The 22854-nt window shown below is 31.9% G+C and overlaps 1 protein-coding gene across 1 annotated transcript in view; it reads left to right on the forward strand.

Moving 5' to 3' along the window:
• The window catches only part of LOC100370730 (multiple PDZ domain protein-like), a 203125-nt gene that overhangs the window by 111044 nt on the left and 69227 nt on the right, over positions 1–22854 (forward strand). The window contains exon 24 of the mRNA XM_085503929.1: positions 2848–2926. Coding sequence (XP_085360055.1) covers positions 2848–2926 — 79 coding nt within the window. The remainder of the gene's footprint in view (positions 1–2847; positions 2927–22854) is intronic.

Genomic DNA, 22854 nt, shown 5'->3' on the forward strand with positions numbered 1-22854 from the left:
TAAACTGTTATAGCAACATTGCGCTTTGCATGTTGGTAACTATTATTGTTTCAACTTTTGTAGTCTTCACAATTGTCACACAGTATATGTTGGAATTTCATGTAAACAAACAATGTACTTACTACGTTGTATACATCGCTGTGGGTCCATATCCAACATGTGTGACGACTGTTAGTGATTTAACCAGAAGAATTTATTTTATTATTTAACACTTTTGATCCAAACCTATACCAAAATTAACATACTTACATAAAAATACTTAATATAGTTGTGCAAAAATGTTGGAACAAAATTTTTGCTGAAAAGATGATGGTATTCACCAGACTGTTAAACTGACGGAAACTTAATTAATAATAAAATACCTACATTTCAACTTTGGTTACTTGTACTTTTATAGTTCTTTCTGGTCAGTGTGAGCACCACCAAAAAAAGTGTGGATCGTTTTTTTCCCACTGCACAGCGCCCTCTGTTGATGGCTCGGTTAAACTTGCAAAATTTGTGCACTGTCGAATATTTTAGCAAAACAAATTACCTTGTTTTCCAAAAATAAGGATTACCGGTACAGTTATTTTTTCACTTTGATGTATCATTGCAAAAAGAAACCGGTTGCAGCAGCACATAAATATGCATTGCTGACAACGTTCTGCATTCATTTCATTCATTACTACAGCATCCAATAATATCTAGCTTCACTTCCCTCCATTGCAAAGTCACACTAGTATGAATCAGTATATGTTCTCTTAAATTCACCACTGAGGGTGTGATTTTGGTTGTGTCTTGTGTGTTCAGGCAGCAAATCTCGGTCCTGACTGTCTATCGTCATGTGCCAACTCAGTCTGTAACATGAATGTCACTATTGAATGCAATTTTCGGTTTATGTGAACTTCTAATAGAGCAAATGACAGAGAACTCAAGCTTATTGTTGATATATAGTGCAACCTTAAACTTGATTCACACTTTGCAAAATATGTGAAACATCACTTCCACAACATGCTAAAAACATAAACAGTGTGAAAACAATATTTTTGCTTAAAAAAAGTATGAAATATTAAAACTAGATATCCTGACTGGACCTTCCACACATTTCATTTTGGGAGTACTGGAGGGTCTTATCCCTTTGACAAACATACTTACAATGTAACTGACCTGCCATGACTTGTCCACATATTTCATTTTGGGAGTACTGGAGGTTCTTATCCCTATTAAAGACAAACATACTTACAATGTAACTGACCTGCCATGACTTGTCCACATATTTCATTTTGGGAGTACTGGAGGGTCTTATCCCTTTGACAAACATACTTACAATGTAACTGACCTGCTATAACTTTTCCACATATTTCATTTTGGGAGTACTGGAGGGTCTTATCCCTATTAAAGACAAACATACTTACAATGTAACTGACCTGCCATGACTTGTCCACATATTTCATTTTGGGAGTACTGGAGGGTCTTATCCCTTTGACAAACATACTTACAATGTAACTGACCTGCCATGACTTGTCCACATATTTCATTTTGGGAGTACTGGAGGGTCTTATCCCTTTGACAAACATACTTACAATGTAACTGACCTGCCATGACTTGTCCACATATTTCATTTTGGGAGTACTGGAGGGTCTTATCCCTTTGACAAACATACTTACAATGTAACTGACCTGCCATGACTTGTCCACATATTTCATTTTGGGAGTACTGGAGGGTCTTATCCCTAAGACAAACATACCTACAATGCAACTTATCAAGGACAAACAAAGACTCCTTTTACCCAGTGAGTGTTCACAAATCTACTCTAATTTACGAGACCTGCTTAAATTCATATCTTGCTTATTCATTACCCATTCACATTGCAAACATTGCATGGTGCATCACAGATTTACAAAGTACATAGAAATGCAGCTTTAAATCTTATTGAACTAAAAACTCAAAGAGAATACAGGAATAGGCGACTGTGGACTTTGATGTGATGTAATGTCTCTTGAGATTCGAGCGTCATGTTGAACGCTCAACGTTCAAGATTATGTTCAAATACTTCAAGACAAATTACATCACATACATGAAAATATTATGTTTTTCGCTCAGCAAATCTTGAAACAAAAATTTGCATACGCTACATGTTATGTTTTCAAAAATGGGTTTCATTACATTTTCTACAATAATATGATATTTCTTTAAAGGGCGTTGGTCGTGTTGATAAACATTGATTTTCCAACAATCCAATTCGCTCTTCTATTGGAAATTACAAGTACAAGTTTTGACCTGGGCACTAATTAGCACCAGTGACTTCTTCGATGCCTGCCAATCTTCAAAAAAAATATCTAATTAAAGCTTGGTAACGTCTCAGTTTGTACTCATTGATCTGCGAAACAGTCAAAGTTACCTCCTTTGTTTATACGAGACCCATATCCCGCGCACACGCATTAACTATATGATGAATAGGCATACATGTATTCATCGAGCTACACATAGGACAAACAAACAAAAACGTGTGGTTTCTAAAGCAGGTGAATCAAAAAAAATGCAGCGAAGTCGTTACTTTATATAATACACATCTTCGTCTGATTTGGGATATTGCCATTCGTAATCACCATGTCGAAAAGGACCTATTGAGAAGTATTTGATACGGCGTGTTTTCAAAAATAGCTTACATAAAACTACAGGAAAAAAAGTTTGGTATTGCAGTTGTGAACTTGTTGCATGTACCCAGACGCTTATGCAATAAAATGCAAAGCACCAAAAGACATGATCACATCACACAGAACATTTTTATTTCTTTTGATGTTTGTCGCAGTTGTCTATCCCTGTATGTGTCTTCGGTTGAACCATGTGATACTTGATTTTTTACAGGCACTGGATGGTGATGAAGAATGTAAAGACAACGAGAGTTCAGATGATGAGCCTGTGGATGAGTTTGGATATACATGGAGTGAGTACAAATGTATTGAACTGTACATGTAGAAGAAATTATGTCCTTTTTACACTTTTTTTACCATGACAACCTAGAAAAAACACACCAAATATTTGCTGCCATATTTACGGTAGTAGGAGCCCATATACTTGTACGTGGCAGCAGTTTTGTTGGGGGGGGTGAATTGAGAATAGGATTTCACACTTATCTCAACCCTAACGAGCGTAAAGTTCAAGGTGCGTAAAACAAGGGATTGTCAATCAAAGGAACAGGAAACAAATAAACTATATGAAGAAACTGCTTTAATACTCGTCACTGGAAAAGGTTACATGTACTCGCGCGCTAAAACAAGTATTCAGGCCTTTTATAGCCTTGGTAGGATCAGCCACCATAACAAATTTTAGCGGGCTTGGTGCTGATTGGTTCATAGTACTATGAGCTATGATTGGCTAATAAGAGATTAACATTTGAAATGGCGTCTGCTATTGTTATTTGTGCTAGTTCTCTTCGAGTTAAACAAGTAATAAAGATGATTGAATTGATTAAACACAATAACAATATAAGAAAGCACCAAGAATATCACAGTAATAATTAGGGAAATAATAGTGGATTATTCTGCCTCTCATGGATTAAAATGAGTTGTAAAATACATCCAACTGCATACATTGCTTCTATTTTAGAGTTGCACTTCTAATAGAGCAAATACAGTACCATCAGAATGGAGTAATTAATTTACATAACATGAAAAATGGTCTATTGAATGCTTTGTCATTCACTTAATGTTAATAGTCAAATTAGTATCACGTGTCACTCAGATGTTTTTGGTAGTATGTTGGTTTGTCTTTTAGCTGGATAACTCATAAAGTTATAGATGAATTCTCATAAAATATCTACATGTAGGAGGGGTTGGCCTTGATACAATTTATTGATATTGAATTTTGATACAGATATGGTTAGTTACCATGGAAACAACAATTTTGGGAATGATTTTTTATTCATTACTCAAAAGATTATTGATGGATTTTCATGAAATGTCTGGAAAGAGTATTACTACATTGTACTGCACTGCACTGCTGTGCTTTTGTTTTTGAAACAGATCTCAAATAAATAACCTGCTCCTACAAAGATTGTTTACCAATCTGCCAAGTAATATCTAAAGAAAAAGTAGTTGTACATGTGTACATGGCTCCTGACATGTACATAAAAGGAATCCCTATTAAATCACTAATTGCTACTCCTTCTTTCGGGACATACAAATTTGATGTACATAAAACACCTCTGTCTTCTAGAAAGATCATGGGAATTCGGATATAGAGATGGGAAATTATCAAATTTATTTTTATTCAAAAGCTGTTTCTTTTTGATTTTCAAATTATTTTCCTATAGTAGTATGAAATATTTGTTTGGAGAAAAACTGAGATATTCTTGGAACAATTTAATAAAAAAATTAATGGATAATACATGTAACCCCCAGAATGTTCAAATTATTCTTGCCAAGTACTCATCTTATAACTACATAACATTTGTTCACTGTATGTTAACATACAAAATTTTGAAATATTATGAAATCTCTTCTCCATAGAAACCAATGAATGGGTCAAATATCAAATTTGTCATGGTTATTTGATCTGTGTCTGGTAACCATATAATTTCATCTGTGTTTTGCGAACATTACAGAGTAAATATCTTAGAAACTTTATAATTTTTTTAGTGGTAGCCAACTACTCAATATATAAATACATATGCTAATTTTAGGACAAATACGGTATATTTAGTTTCAAATTTTATTTTCAAGGCTTCCCTCCAATTGAGAGTGTAATTTATGTTCGTCACTGCTCCATTTAGTAAATCTGTATTCCCCTTCTGCATGCAGTACTTGTAATCCTTTAATATACTTTATAAATAATGAGTATGGACATTAGATACACCGTAAAGTAGAACCATGTAACTTAAATCTCAAACTTGCGTGGGTCCTTCCAGTTAAGTACTGTAGTTTTTCAGTGTCACATTATCACAATTTCAGTTCCAAAACATAATACTAGATATTATATCTCTCTTTTTTCTACTTTTTTGTTGGAAGTTTGATTAAGTCACATGACCACAAAATGAATGTGTGATTCATTTGCAGGATATACTAGTGACAGTTGCTCTATTCCATGATATGTACTTAAGATTGTCATGGCAACCATTATATATAAAGTTTAATCTATGAAAAACGAAGTAGTCATGCAATGTTGAGTTCTTATAGGTCTCCTAAAGGTTGTTGTTATAATTGAACAACTGAGATCACATTGCTAGGCCAGACCCTGAGGGATTAATAATGTAAAGTCAGTCCTTGGGGGGCTAATATGTATTACATAAATGTAATGTGTGCCTTGGATGGAATAGCAATTTTTGATTTGGTTTTTAAAACCTTCAGAATATGTGCACTGCAGTTTACATGTATCATGAAAATATATACCCTATCCAGAAAAATCTGTTTCTATAACCTTACAAAATGTGATTCAATATTGGTTCAAGTAAATATATATATTATCAAAATAAACTTGCAAATTTGAAAATTCTCTAAAAGTAATTTTGAATTATAAAATAAGATCAGCAATTACAAAATTAAGAATTTCAAGCCATAACTTGCCAATTGAGAAAGGACGGTACAATAATATCCATCAAAAAATATGCAAATTGTGCGACTCATCTGAAGTGGGTGATGAAAAACACTATGTTATGAGCTGTTCAAACTCAGATATTAAATCAAATAGAAAAACATTTTTTTCACAATATTAGCTTTCCAGAATTTGAAAAAACTAAATCAAGAATGTAAATTTATTTATTTGTTAAGTGCTTTGGATACTTGGATACTATTCGCCAAATATGTTAATTCTATTTTAAATGTAGTTAATAGTTGTATTTAGTGGCCATACTGCCGTATTATACTATATTGGTGTTGTGTCAATAAATTATTATTAAATTAAATTATATTATTAAATTACATTCAGTGTTAATTGTGGAAAAGACTGTAAAGAATTCTGATTTAACATTGATCAAAGATTTCCAATTTTGAAATGGGAAGATGACATATTTTTAAATGACAATGATGAAAGTAAAATTACATTACATTACATTTTCTGAATTTGTTACAGCTTGAAATGCAGCAAAATTAAATTCAATATTTTTAACTAGTATATATTACCTGTAGTTTTAATAATTAGTATTTTATGTTAATTTGGGCATGTTTATTTATCATACTTATTATTACCCCTCTGACAATGTGTCAAATTTTGTTTCTATAGTTTTTCAATAATTTTGATCAAGACTTGCAAGTAATCGTAAATTATTTTCATTTCATCCAAAATTCACGAAGAATTACAAAATGTAGGAGTTAAATTTTTGTGGAAAAATTATGAGTTCAAAGGATTAATGTTTTATAGATTTAGAAATAGGTGTAACATATTGTCAGAGTGTGTGTGTGTGGGTGGGTTCATGTCAATTTGTTTAGTAGACCAAACATGGAGGAAATTAGAACTGTCATGTCATGGATGTCCTGTTCCATTCAAACATAATGGCATATATGTATGTCAGATTTGATCCAATATGGCTGACTGGTGGCCATTTATGTCCTGAAAATCAACTCATGGTCAATTTTATATAAATGCAATGTTTCACTCTCACGTTTTATGTGAACTACATGTTGTTTTGTGTGGTAAACTCAGGTTCATGTCAGGTACACTCGCCACTCTCATTCATGTTATGAACATGTTCCATTTCTCATTCATGTTGTCAACACTATGTTCTACTCACAGCCATGTTGTTATAAACACTGTGCCACTCTCATTCATGTTGCTATGAACATTATGTTCTACACCCAGCCATGTTGTGTACATTATGTTCCATTTCTCATTCATGGTGTCATGTACACTATGTTCTACTCACAGCCATGTTGTTATGAACACTGTGCCACTCTCATTCATGTTGCTATGAACATTATGTTCTACACCCAGCCATGTTATGTACATTATGTTCCATTTCTCATTCATGTTGTCAACACTATGTTCTACGCACAGCCATGTTGTTATGAACACTGTGCCACTCTCATTCATGTTGCTATGAACATTATGTTTTACACCCAGCCATGTTGTGTACATTATGTTCCATTTCTCATTCATGGTGTCATGTACACTATGTTCTACTCACAACCATGTTGTTATGAACACTGTGCCACTCTCATTCATGATGCTATGAACATTATGTTCTACTCCCATTCATGTTGCTTTGTACCTATGTTTCACTTGCAAGCTAAATGTATATATGCAGGTACAAAAACAAAACATGTTCCACCCGCAACTTTGTTATGTTCACAGCACATTCTACTCACAGGCATATTGTTATGTGCCTAAAATGTTATATTATGTACATAATGTTTCAATATGGTTGTAATGTAAATAACATTGCCGTGACTCGTAACTCTGTGACCCCAGTGAATATTATAAGGTTATTACGAAGATACCTCAAAGTATGCACAAAGACAGTACAGCTGGAGCATTGGAGGTTGATGCGCGGCATACTGTCTAAAGTGCATACTCGTAATAACTTATTATAATCTTTTCCTTCCACGAATACCGATACACCATGGAAATGCTGAAATCCAAAATATTTAGAACAAAATCAGTGAACTTCTTTGTGTGGAGTCTGGTCAAACTTTGGTGACAGCCATGTTTGTTTTCACTATTAGAGGACGCTTACGCGCGTAATCATTCCATATTTGGAATTCGCATTTCCTATTATGGTAGGATGAAAATACCCCGTAAAATAACGCAAAATAACAGCATACTTATGGCATTACGATGACAGATGTGTAATAATTTTCATTTCATTTAAATGTTTGTTTGAAAAGTGAACAGTTAGTATTTACACCACTATGATTGCAACACTATGGAAATGACTTCACCTACTGATAGTTAAGGGGGCAGCTATGTACATATGTATAAGTTGTCAGGAAACAGCTTGGTGGTTCATGCAGGTGTTGCCCACCTTGGTATTAAAGTAGCTTAATTCAGTTTTCAATAAGGCTAGGTAGGAGAATTAAATCTATGATTAAAAATTGTCACCCACGTCTTCTCTTGATGTCACATATGGCAGATCTTGAAAAGGGATTAGCTATGGTATTTCTACCAGCAAGTTTACTAACCAGGTTAAATTCATAAAAGAATCCGTGAACTGTAATCATTTATTCCGCTGTGTGTGTAACTTAGCTCTGCTGTCAGGTGACGTGAAGCTTTTAGTTTGCCTAATTGTCGTTGTTCGTCATCGACTTAACATCAACATAAATGACACTGGTTCTTTAAAACACCGTCCTGCAACACCGATGGACGGTGTTTAAAACTACTCTTCGAAATGTTTGTTTGTTTGGGTGGTTTCATTCCGATTTGTTCATTTTGTGTTGATATCTATAGTTTTCTATTTGAAGTGAATTTTTGGTAAAAAAAGCTATTATTTTTGAATGCCTTCTTCTTCTTCTTCTTAGGGGAAAAATAAAACTTGAGTAATTGATATGCATGAATATGATTGCAACCAAACTGTTATGCATTGTAGATATGGTTATTTTACCATTTGTATATGTCAACTTAAGTTTTAAAAATGCTGAGTCTCATATTAATGATAAACTTTCCGTTCTGCCCAGTGCTTTTGACAGCTTTGTACTGTAAAACATGTCTTTTTAGCGAATTTAGCGAGAGAGCTTATTTGCTAATTCAAGATGTCGCTAATGGTGTATTCAATAAATTCAAAATGGTCGCCAAACAACGTCTTTTTTCTCAACACACACTTTGTAAACAACACAAAAAAAAAACGTACTGGCATGATAGATACACTTTATTGAAAAGTAAATTAACACAAAAAAAAGAAACGTATTCATTGTGGTCATTATTTCAATGAAAATAGATAAATGAAGTGATACTGATATATTATTACGAAAATTAGTCGTACTTTCTTTGTTTTTATGGAAATGATAACTGTGCATTTGTTTTTGCGCATGACAGACAAGTATTGTGAAAACAGGAAATCAACAATGACAAGAGCGATTCACTAAATCAACATTTCGCTATTGCATGTCGCTTTTTCAACATGTTTTACAGTATGTTTTGCATAAAACAAAATCAGATTTTTATTAAAACTCCTGAAAGTCATACTGATTTATTACTGAAGAATTCAGATTTGTTCATTGCATGACAATATCTGTTTTATTTTTAATGAATGAATAAATGCAATTTGGTGAGTTGTGATCAGTGAAACCTGCTGTCTGAACTCTTTTTAAAGTTCATCAGGTCAACTCCATTCAGAATCACAGATAAAGCTATCAAATTCTGAATTCTCTAAATAAACAAATATGACAGCCAAGCTGTCTCAACTGAAAGGTCACTTAATTTTAATAAGCAGTAGTGTGTAAACTGATATATTTTTGCGAGAGACAACTTGTCATTGTGTTGCCTCGGATGACAAAAACGGTTGTCCAGAACAATCAAATAACTGCTAATTTTAAACCCTGGAATGATGAATTTTTTTCCCCCCAGTTAAAATTTTCTTTTCGAATACTTTTATCAAACTGGATTCTTGCATAACAAATAGTACATTATTATGTACATGTATCTGACCACAAACCAAACCAGAAACCAATGTGTTGTTAAATATACTGTCTCCATTCACAAAATAAATGTGTTCCTACATGTTTATTTTTAAAAGACTTTGATCAACACCTCTATTTAGTCCAAAATTATCAAAACAGTTGTAGAAAAATACATTTAAATGGGGAAAATGTGAAACAAAATTTAGGCTGGAAAAAATATGGCATTCAAAGAGTCAACAAAATTATTGGTGAAATTTGGTATTAGTATTTCTACTGGACTTTTGAAAATGCAATATCCTACTTCAATTTCATATTTTGCGTATATTGCATAATGGGACATGTTCTTTTTCGTTTGACCTCGTCAATATGACCCTCAAATGGAGAATTGCATTGCAATAATCTGCTAGTTAAGCTACAGAACAATATACTTCAGCCTAAGTGGCTTTATAACTTTGTGTGATTTTATCAGAGCCCTGTTGTTTAGCTTCCCGGAGGAGTGTGAATATAATGTACAATGGTGAAACTGTGCTGTGGTTAGGGTATGTGGAAAGTTTCCATGTTGGATGTAGCTGAACTCCACATGGGGGGGGGGGGGGGGTCTCACACATGGTATATTATCCTCAGAACAATAAGCATATAGAAAAACAAATATTTCAAAATGAAAAGATGTTTCGATGATTGAGTACATTTGACTATTTAATATTTGTTTAGTCGAACACTTCTTAGTTATAAGTATTTCTTAATGGCATGCCATTCATTTAAATAGGTTATTAATCAACTGTGAGTGGTTATGACCTTTGTAACTGATCTGACTTATCTTTCCAACTTGCATTCCAGTGATTAAATACAGTGTATTTATTGCTTGTACAATGACTTTGTCATTATTTAATTAATTATTTTAAAAATTAATAAATGTCAATAAAATTGAAATAAATGTATATGAAGTGAAATAATAAAATTATTAACAGTATTCTAACTAATTTAGAAATTTACATTCAATAATGTTCAAAAAAAGTAATCTGTTATATGGGTTCATAATCCCCACTTAATTCTCGTCAGTACTTGAAAGTTAGCACATTGGCTGAAAAAAAATCTCTATCTCGGTGATAAAATTTTTTTTTTTTTTTGACAAGTTGTTGAAAAAAAATGAAATACTAAATTTGTTTGAAATTTTATTTTCACCAAATTTCCTACCAACATTTTGTGTGTGGGGTGGGGGTGGGTCCTTGTTTAGTAGTAAGTTAAAGAACCCCCCCCCTCAATATACTTACTGAGCGTAATTTCATATACCAAAGAGTATTAAATTAACTCTATGGTCTCATGTATAAGTGTAAATTATATTATAATAAATGCCTTTTTTTTTGCATATCTAATGATTTTTCCACGACTGAGTTCAGACGCAATATGATTTTTTTTTAAGCATCAAATTAACTTTTAACAAAGGATTTCCCACTTGTTCTATTCAAAGTGAGTTGATTATAATGTTATGTTCCGTATTTTATGCTATATGGTTTACTGCAATATGTTAGTCATGATCCTTTACTAAATTAACATCAAGGACTGTCAGATTTTTATTGTTATCTTGTCCTAGAAAAAAAATTACAATTTTCCTTGCTTATATTGGAATCTGAGATGAGATGTGAGCTTACCTGCCTTGATAATAGGTTTTGTAAATATTTGAACAAACTGGTGGGTTGAAAGTTTATAGCCAATGGAGCCACCTATGTCTATTCATGTGTGGGAGATATATCCCTGACTATGTTTATATTAGACCAGTCAATCTATCCACTGGGAGCCCTGTTTACTATCTTAGCTATGCTAGGATTGCCAACACGGTTTTAATTAAGTACCGCAGTGCACCGTGGGTAATCTAGTGCTTTTCCTCTCAGCTGTTGACACTGTATAATACATTGCAGATTCAACTTGTATAACTTCAGTGTAATAGTATCTAGTCTCGGATAATTCTGGAGTTTCTACATCTGGTGGACTCAGAGAATGTTAGCTCATGCTAGTTTGTAAATAGCTGTGACATATACAGGACTAGTTTTGTTTGTTTCTTTCCTGGATACATTACTGTGCACTACAGAGTTCTAGCTGTGTTTTGTGTAGCACTGCGTTTGAACCCAGTCAAGTGTACTTTTTGTCATCACATGTGTTATGTGTGGGAGAAAGCTTTTTATTTGGGTTTTTGTGTGTTTCATCAGTGTGTATCTTACTGATGGTTGAAGCATCGGCAACGTTTTTAATGACCTCGCTGTCATCATTGGACTGCTGATTTCTAGACGTCATCCATCTTTTTCACAAACCTTTAAGGATATTGGTTATTTACTTCTAAGTGTTACATCCTGGATATGAGCGGTTTCCCCTCTTCAATCACCATCGTCATGGAGTCTGTTTATATCGAATACCAGGAAAGGCCTTCTGAGTTTATGGGTAAGAATATCCACTCTCTTCAGTTTTATAATCACCCAAGGCATGTCTGATCATTGATCTTTGCTAGCGTTCTTACAATCACTATCCAGTCAAAGACTAATTTTTTTGTTAGACAGAACTCATTTTTTCTGATTACCAATAAATCAATCTGGAATGAACTAATCAACAACTGAGATGGCACTGGTCGAAAAGAAAAATACAAATTTTGACAGATCCTCAACTACATCTTGTTCTTTTTTAACCTTACACGTTACTTCTTTTTGCAATTAAACAGGTCTTGAAATTAATTTTTTTCTCACAACCTTTTATTTCTGAAAACTGAATCTGTTCCAACCTTAAATTTCCATATGGTTTAATCTCTGTGTAAGGCATGTTTCCACCCCCTCATATTCATTGTGTAGGACACAAATACTGTGCGCACTGGATTTCTGTGTTGCTGTTTTACAACATATGTCTTTTTGTCTTGTTTCTGATTCATTTCATGGTTATTCTTTTTTCTAGTGCTGTCTGTAAAATGAAATATGTTTTTATTAATTTAAAATTAAATTAAAATATGGCATTGTAATTTTTTTAAGATATGCCTCCTAAACTACCAATAACTATTTTAAATAATACTAATTTAAAACTAAATTGCTAATTTAAAATATCAGAATTTTGACTCGTAGATTAAAATTAATAGTTGCTCTTTAATTTCTTTATTCTAATATTTGAACCTGAAATAGAATATATTTTATTAAATCTGACATATTTGCCTTAAAGTTATCATTTCATATTCAGCTATTTTTGATAACAAATTTTATATAGGTATAAATAAATAATCACATTGTGTTAATTATTAAATATGGGTAATCTGAATACTGGGTTATTAATTCTCCAATGGTGACTATATTTTAATTAATTTTCATTCAGAGGCATAGTAATGGAGAATTTTTCATTTTAGTTGGTAGTCAGTCTTTCAAAATACTGAATTTGTGTAGTTTTTTATTTGTATTTTTGGTAGATTTATTTTTTGCTGGTTTATCTAGCTAATAAAAATACATTGAAAGTGAGCCCCTTGTAATTTATATTAATGGGTTTGTTTATTTCATGGTGTTCAATTGACTAACTGTGTTTTCTTAATTACAGTACACAGTACATGTCTATCATGCTCATTACTGATTGTCTGTCTCTACTTGTATTCAAATTGGTGATCATATACAAGAGACATGTTTTGAATGATGAATTAAATCAATGTAAGACTTGAATACAGGTATCTAGAAGGATTGTTCCGTGAATTTCAGTATTATTCTCTTTTTTTTTAGTCCAATAACACTTTTAATTCAACAAGAGACAAATTTTCACGTCCGAAAATGAAAAGTCCTTAAGCTTTTCACCACCAGTTCCCTCTTTTCATAACAAATTCACAAACTAGTCTTGTTTATAGTCTGCACTTTTCCACAGAAGGTTGGTACAAAAATAGCCAAATTTTTGAGTAAAAACTAAAAATTGACTTAAATTTTGTCTGTTGGCTCCAAAATTATTGTTCATTTTCAGAAATATTGAAGAATCTTAGAAAAAAAGTGCAGAATAATTTGGGTGAGAAAGTCTGATGGTAAAAAGGTTAATTTAGACCGAATTCAAATGTTAAACTATTGAGTGTGTTACTGCACATAAATGCAATGCATTATGGGAGATAACTTTCCGTTGTATTTATTGGAGAACTTTACTAAATTATATGTCAATTTTTGGTAATCTTTCAACAATATCAATAATATATGGAACAAGGCCTCTGCAGTGGTCATATTGAGTTGAAAATAAGTTAAAATAAAATAACCACATAAAATTGTGGTTCATAATTCCAAACATTCAATGATTTAGAAATTTTATAAAAGTTAAGCTTTAAGAAAATTTTCCTGCAATTATGACTTGTTTGTTTTGTTTTTTTCTTTTTTGTTCATAGGTTATGTGGAGTAATGTATTTATGATAAATTTACAATAAGCTATGAGAAAAATCACCATGTTATTCCACTAGTCTTACGTATGGACACTGCATTCCTTCATTATTACATCCTCATGTAATAGTGTAAATACAATCACCCTCCTGTTTAATAGGCAACATCTAAAAATGAAAAGTCATTAATTAAGCTCTCTCTCCCTCTCTGTCGGCTTAGCTCCCTGTATGATACAACTAAAGTGAAGTGAAGTTATTAGTACAGACATTTGACATATTGTGTGTTGCAGGTCGTATGTCACTTCGCTTTCTTTTTACACAATCCATTATCACACACTTCCAGTAGTGTGGGGGTATACCGTAATGTTTGTCGTCATCAGTATTGATGATCTCAGTGGTGCATTACTTGAATGTTAATTCAATTTTTTTAAAATAGATTAAAATGTTTTTTGATCCCAGTTCTGCTCGTAGTAATTTAGCGATAATTATTTGGCACATTCACAATTAATATTGAGTAAAGATTAAATACAATCATAACAGAACAATTAATAACAACATCAATAACCTGAGCGATAGTACATAGTGTGTTTGCCTCGCATCAGGGAGGTTCGGAGCATGATTCTTGGGCCAAATGGAGACTGGTTCCCACATGCACCTTAAATTAGCCCCAAAAACAAAACAAAAACTGCAATGTCTAAAAATGTTGCCCGGCACAAAAAAAATAACAGAAAATACAATACTTATTAAAACAATATATTAATATTAGCTAATTTATATTTAGGCTGTCTTTGCTGGAGAAGCTTGGGATTCACAAATAACATACATGTAATGTTTTCATAATCTGGCTCATAAATGAGCAGTCTTGCAAACAATTTTATTTCTGCGCTCTGTGTAATAACCCTATGGTTGCATTGAATAAAATTGTAGCGGCTGTACAATTGAATCAGAACTCCATAGGTATCAGATGATAAACAGGTGTAACCATATCGGTATGAAGAATGCCCTTTTATTCACAGGAACACTGGAAATAAATGCTGTACAACTCAAAACAGAAATGGGATCACAGCATGCAAAAAATTACTGAGCATACTCAATCGGAATGTATTTAAATTGCAAAACTTGCACCAAACCATTGCATTGGTTGTTATATAAAGCTTTTCTCTGATTAAAAAATGATTAAAATTAATGTACAGAACTTGCTTAAAATGGCCGAAACACATAAACCATTGAAACATATGCGATGGTGGTAGAAATATTTAGATACAACTTTAACTGCATAAATCAAACAGAAAGTGTAATGGATACTACGCCAGTAATCCGTGGTGACAATATGAATAAACATAAGTCATACTAACAACTACAATTTCACTATGGAATAAATCTTATTGAAATAAGCATAATTCTGAATTTTATTTAAAGAGCGGTACCACGTCATGCCAGGCATGTGCGAGATATATGGGTCTCATATTAAAACAAAGATAGCAACTCCCTTTAACTGTTGCGCAGATCAACGTGTACAAATCGAGACGTTGCCAAGCTTTAATTAGGTATTTTTGTAGGTGATTGGAAGGTATCATAGGATTCACCAGCAGTAATTAGTGCAAGTCACGCCCTGGTCAAACCTCATACTTGTGATTTCCATTAGAAGAGCGCATTGAATTGTAAGTAAATGAACACAAATGTCACACATGCGCAGCACGGCGACCATCGCACTTTAAATAACAACTATATATATGAAGTAGGTATGACAATACAAATGGTGTTTTTTCATCTCATATCATAACAGTGATTACAAATTCTCTTCTTTTCATAGTGCCACATCTTTGCATTTCATGTAAACAAAATATATACATATACACTGCATTGGACTCCACTCGACGCAGCCCTAAAACTGAGGAAATTTTAAAATGTACATATGGTGGAGCATGTGATATTTGCATGTGCATTTTGTATGTTATTAATTTCTCACTAAACTGTCATTGAGCCTAATATCACTCCAATCTGGGTCAAGTTCATTTTATCATGCACCAATAACTCTCTGATGCTTTCATTTTGTGCACATTGTGATTCATTACCAGGGGCAACAACCAAGGGATAGTGATATTAAACAGAGTAAGTCACATTGTCATGCTTCTCAATTTGTCACCTGCTCATTTTTTTCTTGCTTAATGAACCACAGACAAATATCCAGCTATCTAGTACTTGTACAGGAGTCAAAAAATTGGTTAAATTTGACGCTATATTGTTTATTTCAAAGTTATATTGGAATAAAAACACATTTACTTTTATTTCTATTTCTATATTTAATAATAGTATTAATAATAATAACAAATTTGTACATTAATTCTCTCTATTATTATAATAGTAATAATAATACATTTTTACATTTCTTGAATCTATATTTCTATGATTTACTACATTTAATGTTAACAGAGATATGTAGTGGAGAAAAAATGCCTGAAAAATTCAAAACTTTACAGTTTTGAAGTAATTTCCACAGGAATCCATGTTTAAAGGATTATTGCATAAAAAATTGTCAGAAATGTCAGAATTTCATGACAACTACTTACATTTTTACTTTATTTGTATTACCTTTGTAACCGAATACAGTTTTGAGATATGCTGAGATATTTTCAGCATCAAAACCAATAGTAAATGACTCAAATCACTATTTTTATAGACGTTTGAACCATGTTGTGTGTGAAAAATAGTATAGTGACCAATCTATTTTTACCTGGGTTTTGTTAACAACAGCATGATATTAAACTATTATTGTAAATTTCAAAGAAATATGATCAATTTGTTTTAATAGCAAGCACCTATTTTTAAGGAGGATTCTCCTTGATCACTGTAATGTTATTATCTACCAGAACACCAGAAAAATAAAAATTACTGTTGCTACGTACTGTGCTAAGATAGATTGAATTGTTGTTTTTTTGCCAAAGGCTAGAAACAAATTAAAACTACTACTTACCAGTTCGATAAATTTAATACTGCTGGGTCCTGAATTTGATATACCCTGATTATCCTTCAAATCCGCTATCAAAATGTGGTAACTAACATCAGAATCATAAATTGTGAATTAATATGTAATTTTAAGGGCCATCGATAAGTTTACCGGGTCACTGGTGACATGTTTACTAATTTTTCTGGAAATCCAATCCGTTATCTGACACATGAGCATCCAATGCAAAGAACAGCAGAAGCGATTGAAATACATGTGCTGCTGAGTTGAGGTTGGGAGAATTTGAAATCTGAAAACCAATCCAAATTCACCAATGATTACTGTACAAACTGTATAACTTCAAATAATTGTCTCAGGAAATATATTTCTAAACGTGCGCTATGGAGTGTATTATGTCGAGAAAGAATTAATCAGTTTTTTGGGATGTATATAAAATATATCACATGACTGTGTATCAAATAGAAACATCATGAAATATATATTTATGTAAAATATGAGTATTACTACTGTATCATAGTAATAGAGAGAATAATTAAATAATTTTATTTATTATTACTATTACTATTAATAATAATTAATATAGAGATAAGAAATATAAAAAATTGTTACTATCATGGTAATAGAATTATTAAATAATTTTATTATATAAATATAGAGACAATAATTATTATTTTATTGAGAGTTTAGAATTTATTAAAAATCTAAATATTGAATATTTTATATTTATTATTTTGTGTTTTCAATTAGCATGTTTACTAACACTCAAACAAATCCAGAGAGTAGCTAGCTAAAAAACATTGTGATCAAATTTTCACCAATTTATTAATTTGAATGCCTGTGAATGGCCTTAAGTCATCTTTTCTTTTTCTGTAATCCACACAAGTAGCTTTCTATTTTGAATTTAGAGTGGCTCTTAATGGCTTTTGAAAACGTGCAGAATTCATGCAGATCTGTGTATCGATATACTTGATGTTTTCTTTGGGGAAGTGATTTTTTTTTTTTACAATGTCTGTTTCATGAGCTTTAGTCAGGTTCATGGATTAACACTTACTGATTGAGATCAATGGGTTTTCTCATACCACATGACCAACTTAAATTCCTATGCATACAACATGCCATAACTCAGAAATTCCTTTTTCCATTAATATGCTAATTTTAGCAGAAAAATACAAATGATTGTGTTATTTTTTCTAAATCCGTTGAAAAAAAAAAGCTAAACGTGTTTTTTTTTTATACAGTTCAGGTTTCTAACAATGAAAGGATAATCTGAACTTTCCTGGCAGCATATGTTTATTTTTAGCATATATTAATAATCCTTAAAATCAGGTTGAACAAAGGGGATGATCTCTGATTCAATGGTAGTACAAGAAGAATTGGATATGCTCACTTGAAAAACATTTGAAAAGCATGCCTTCAGCGTAAAGTAATTACCTGTTCCCGGAGTATGTTTGTAATAATTGCTCAATGATTGCGGCGACCATGTACATGCACTATATCTGAATATTAAATTTCTTGTTTTTGCTTCTACTACTTCTGATTATTGTTTTTTTAGTCCTGTTTCTTGATTTGTAAATGAAACTCACTGTCATTCACAATTTAGAGTATTTTGAAATTATTTTGTTTGATAATGTATCCTAATTGGCTTCAAAGTTGTCTGATTTCATTGTTCTAAAATACAAATGTTGTTTTTGCAACCCTCTTCATTCTATTCAATACCTATAGTGCATATGTGTCCTCAATGTGATTGATTTCATTCCAATTTTCATTAATTTTAGCATCACTTTTTTGTTTTTGCCTATCATGAAATGGGAATTTAAAATAACAAAATAACCCCCAAAGATCATATTTTAATCAAATTTGTACGTCCCAGGTTTACTTCACATATACATACCATGTAATTCAGTGTTTTCATTATTTTATTGAATCCTGCTGTATTTGCTGCCAAATACATCATTTTTATTTTATGATCAATCATTCCTAATTACTTTTAGCAAGATGCAATATCAAACAAATATTATAAATTTATCTAATTTATAATTCTACTATATTTTCATTTCGATTGATGTCAGCTGAAAATTGATCGTACTCTGTCAATAATCAAAAGCGTCTGATTACGTCAACCTATTAAAGAGAAAATATCAAGGGATTACGATATTTTTCATGTACGTGTATATATCCACAGTTTAAAAAAAGTGAAATAGTGGAGTATCAAGTGCTGAATGAATTATTGCTGAAATAACAGTGACTATAAAATCATTGTGTGTGTCTGGTATGCTAATTTTATCGATTCAGTGTTTGTTTTTTTCTCACGAATGCTTTGTGTATTTTGTGTTGCTGTTCTTCTTGATTATGGTATCTTCTCCAATTATTCAATAGCATTGTTTTGTTTTTTTTGTTAATTTCAATTTTAGTTGGTTCGTGTGTAGCAGCTGAAATAAACGAACTTCACCGTAAACCATAGTTAATAAACAATACGTACTAGGAGCTCCAGATAACTTATTAGTAACATGTACAATGAAAATATTGTAAAATACTTTATTTTAGCTGGAATCAATGTAAGCTGAAAAGATTTTTTGGCTGTTTTGTATAGAATTTATTTTCACTGATTTTTGACAAATTTAATTTAAAATATAGAAAAAAAGGTATATTCACTGGATTTTATTTTCACTGAATCATTCCTTCAGTGAAAATAGCAAAAAATAATTCCCAACGAAAATAAAGGATTTTACAGTATGTTAGTCAATATGTGATTTGGTATGCATTTTTTATCCTTCCTCAACTACATCACACTGTGGAGATATGTTCGTTGTGCATGTGATAATACCAGTATTAGACTGTCGAGCTACAAACAAGGGTTTCTTCAGATATTACCCAGAACATTCCGAGCCTCTTCAGATATCTTGAGATTTTATTTGTTATTGCCTGAACATTAGATTTTAACAATGATCAATCACTAATTAATATTAATAAATCTATATGCATCCCAATATTGTTGTTTTTATGATAATAAAAATTTTCATAATGTTATGATTAATTATCGAAACCAGCTGAATTAATATTCTCACTGGTTATGGGTTGCCAGAAATGCCTTGGATAAAAAACTAATATGCTTCTAAGGGTGGAAAGTAAATGCTCTCTATAGTAAACTTTGTGTAACTAACTCAGAGTTTCTCAGGTAATCAACTTAATAGCTAAACGTCCTTGCCTGTTCAATTTACTCCATCGTGTCAGTGTAACAATCACTGTACTCCTTTAACTTAAACTCAAATTATTGATGGGTTTTCTAAAGGTCAATGCTGATGTAGATAAGTTGATTGATTTAAACCTCAAATTGTGAACATTCCATTTCTACTTTGCAACCACTTTAAAAGCTCTACACATTTAAGTGTTACTTGAAAACATGGAGATGCTTAGACCCAGGAGTACTGATGTGAAGAGATACTTGAATTCACGTAACTGCTCCGCCCCTGTAAAGTGATATTTGAATGCAATAGTTTGATTCGCATTCTCAAATTGCCACAGTCTTCATAGCATTTGAATTTATGTTTAATAAACAAATGCTATTTACATGCATTGTATAATGTCGCATGGGACCCATCCATCGAACATGATGTGACGCGAAGACTGTGGACCATAATTTATATTTCTTCTGTTCGTTGTGCAGTATGATTTAAAATGTTTTCATATCTGTATTTTTATTCAAGATTCAAAGCAAAGTGTGCTTAAAGTTGCATTCTCACTTTGTATAATCTGTAAAAAAAAAACTATGTGACTCCTGTAAGCATGATACATTAAGCACTTCGTTTTTTCTACTGTTGATAAGAAATGTTATTCACTGTGCTGCAACTAGATGGACTAATTCACTGGTACTGTAAAATACTTTATTTCAGCTGGAATTAATTTTCGCTGAAAAGACCTTTTGGGTGTTTTGTATGGAATTTATTTTCACTGATTTTTGACAAGTTTAATGTAAAATATAGAATAAAAGGTATATTCACTGCATTTTATTTTCACGGAATCATTCCTTTACCGAAAATAGCGAAAATTAATTCCAAGCGAAAAATAGCGTAACAGGAAATCATTCATTGGTATTGTGATCTAAAAAAACTTCTTACTGTAATAGTCATGGAATTTGTAACTTGGTGATATGAAATTCACATTAAATAAATAAAAATGTTGTTATGGCAACAAACATGACCATAGTCATTCTAACCAATGCTTATAGTGATCTTGAAAAACATCTTACTGCAGTTATAGAATTTGTAATTTGGCAACATGAAAAACAAAATAAGTGGAAAAATTAAGGCAATCAGGGGCCTCAAGTCTGCACCCATACAGTCACATGGAATTTAATATTTTTCCAACCAACTCATCTCGATTTTGAGGGATACCATATCAGGATCCCAACAGAATCAGTTGTGTTAGAGGGCACACTGCTCCAAATATTAATAATGGATGAATGTAGCTGTATTTTGATCTTTTGATGCAGACCACAAAAATGCAGTTCTTACACCTTAAGCATTTCAGAAATGTCTCAATTTGTTAGTTTGAAATCATCTATGAGGACATTTTGCAAAAATAACATGTGTACACTGTTAATTGACAAAATTCAATGATCTTCCCTTCCCTGAAAATTTCAGATAAAACTCCATCAAATACTATTCAGCAGCTGTATGATGTTTTAGGCACAAATCTATGCATATTTAATATACATCATTTGCATAATTGCTCCTATTTATCATCCATACAGTATAGGGTGTAATTATTCACTGTTTTTTTATTTTTGCTGATAAATAAACTGAATTAAAACATAGTAAATGTATGTATGATGTAGAGTATTGTTTCCTTCACAACTCACTGAATTTAAATCTACAGCAAATATCCCTGCAACATCAAATCTACTAAAATTAAACCCAATGAATTTCTCTCCCTCTCTCTCTACAGTTTTAATGATTACCAGCTGATCTATTTTAGATTTGTTTCATTACAAGAATTGACTTCATTTATTAAACTTGGTGATTTAGCATTAATTGCTACAATTTTTCATTACTTTTAACAGTAAATGTCAACTCTTAATGAGGATTTCAGCATTATTGAGTTTTGTTTAGTGGAATGTCCAGTCAAGTGTAAGATGATTAACTTCTAGTTGGTTAAATGAACCATAGACATGGCCAGGTTATAACATTTTTATTGAATGAATAGACTTGAATTGCATTTATTTTGTCAAACAATATTGCTTTTTTTAATTGAATTCAAGATTTAGTTAATCTTGGGAAGTTTAAAGGTTATTGAATTAATTTTGTTTATTTGTGTAAGTTGTTATGTGAATTTCTTTTCACTAACAGATATATAATCTGTTAAATCGTAATGTGTTTGATTTTGGTTATTTTCCGTGTTCAAACATTGCAACATTGCATTGTTAGCATTCTAAACCACCAATTACGGTACCTATAAAGTGTTTCATACTTAATTTTGGAAAAGTATTTAATTTAAAAACTTTGCTTTTACTAAAAGGAAATGTGTATATTAAGTTAGATTCTGGGTATTTTCATACATACAAATTATACAAATTGCATACATGGCCAGGAAATTAAATAATAATTTCTGTCCAAACCGCTAATAAAAGTTTCGCTCCCTTCTTGTACTTAATTTTGAAGAAATATTATGCTTTAACTAAAAGGAAATGTGCATAGTAATTAGCTAATTAGCATGCTGACTCATTTGAACTGATTTTTGTTTATTCCACTAAGATGGGATTAGTTAGAGTGGCATAATAGGTGAGGTGATTGCCCTGATTTGAAGTTAAACTCCTATATTGCAATATCTGTGTGTTAGTTTGCATGTGCAATTCTAAGATCAGTTCCACTGTAGCGTCTCGCATATTTTGTTTGGTAAAACTTGATCAGTTTTTGCTACATTTACGTTCATATCGTAAATTAGTTCAGTCAACCCTGTATATAGCAAATACCAATAGCATGAATAAATTATTCTTTATAGAC

The sequence above is a fragment of the Saccoglossus kowalevskii genome, chromosome 9, assembly GCF_978046115.1.
Source record: "Saccoglossus kowalevskii chromosome 9, keSacKowa6.1, whole genome shotgun sequence".
NCBI lineage: Eukaryota > Metazoa > Hemichordata > Enteropneusta > Harrimaniidae > Saccoglossus > Saccoglossus kowalevskii.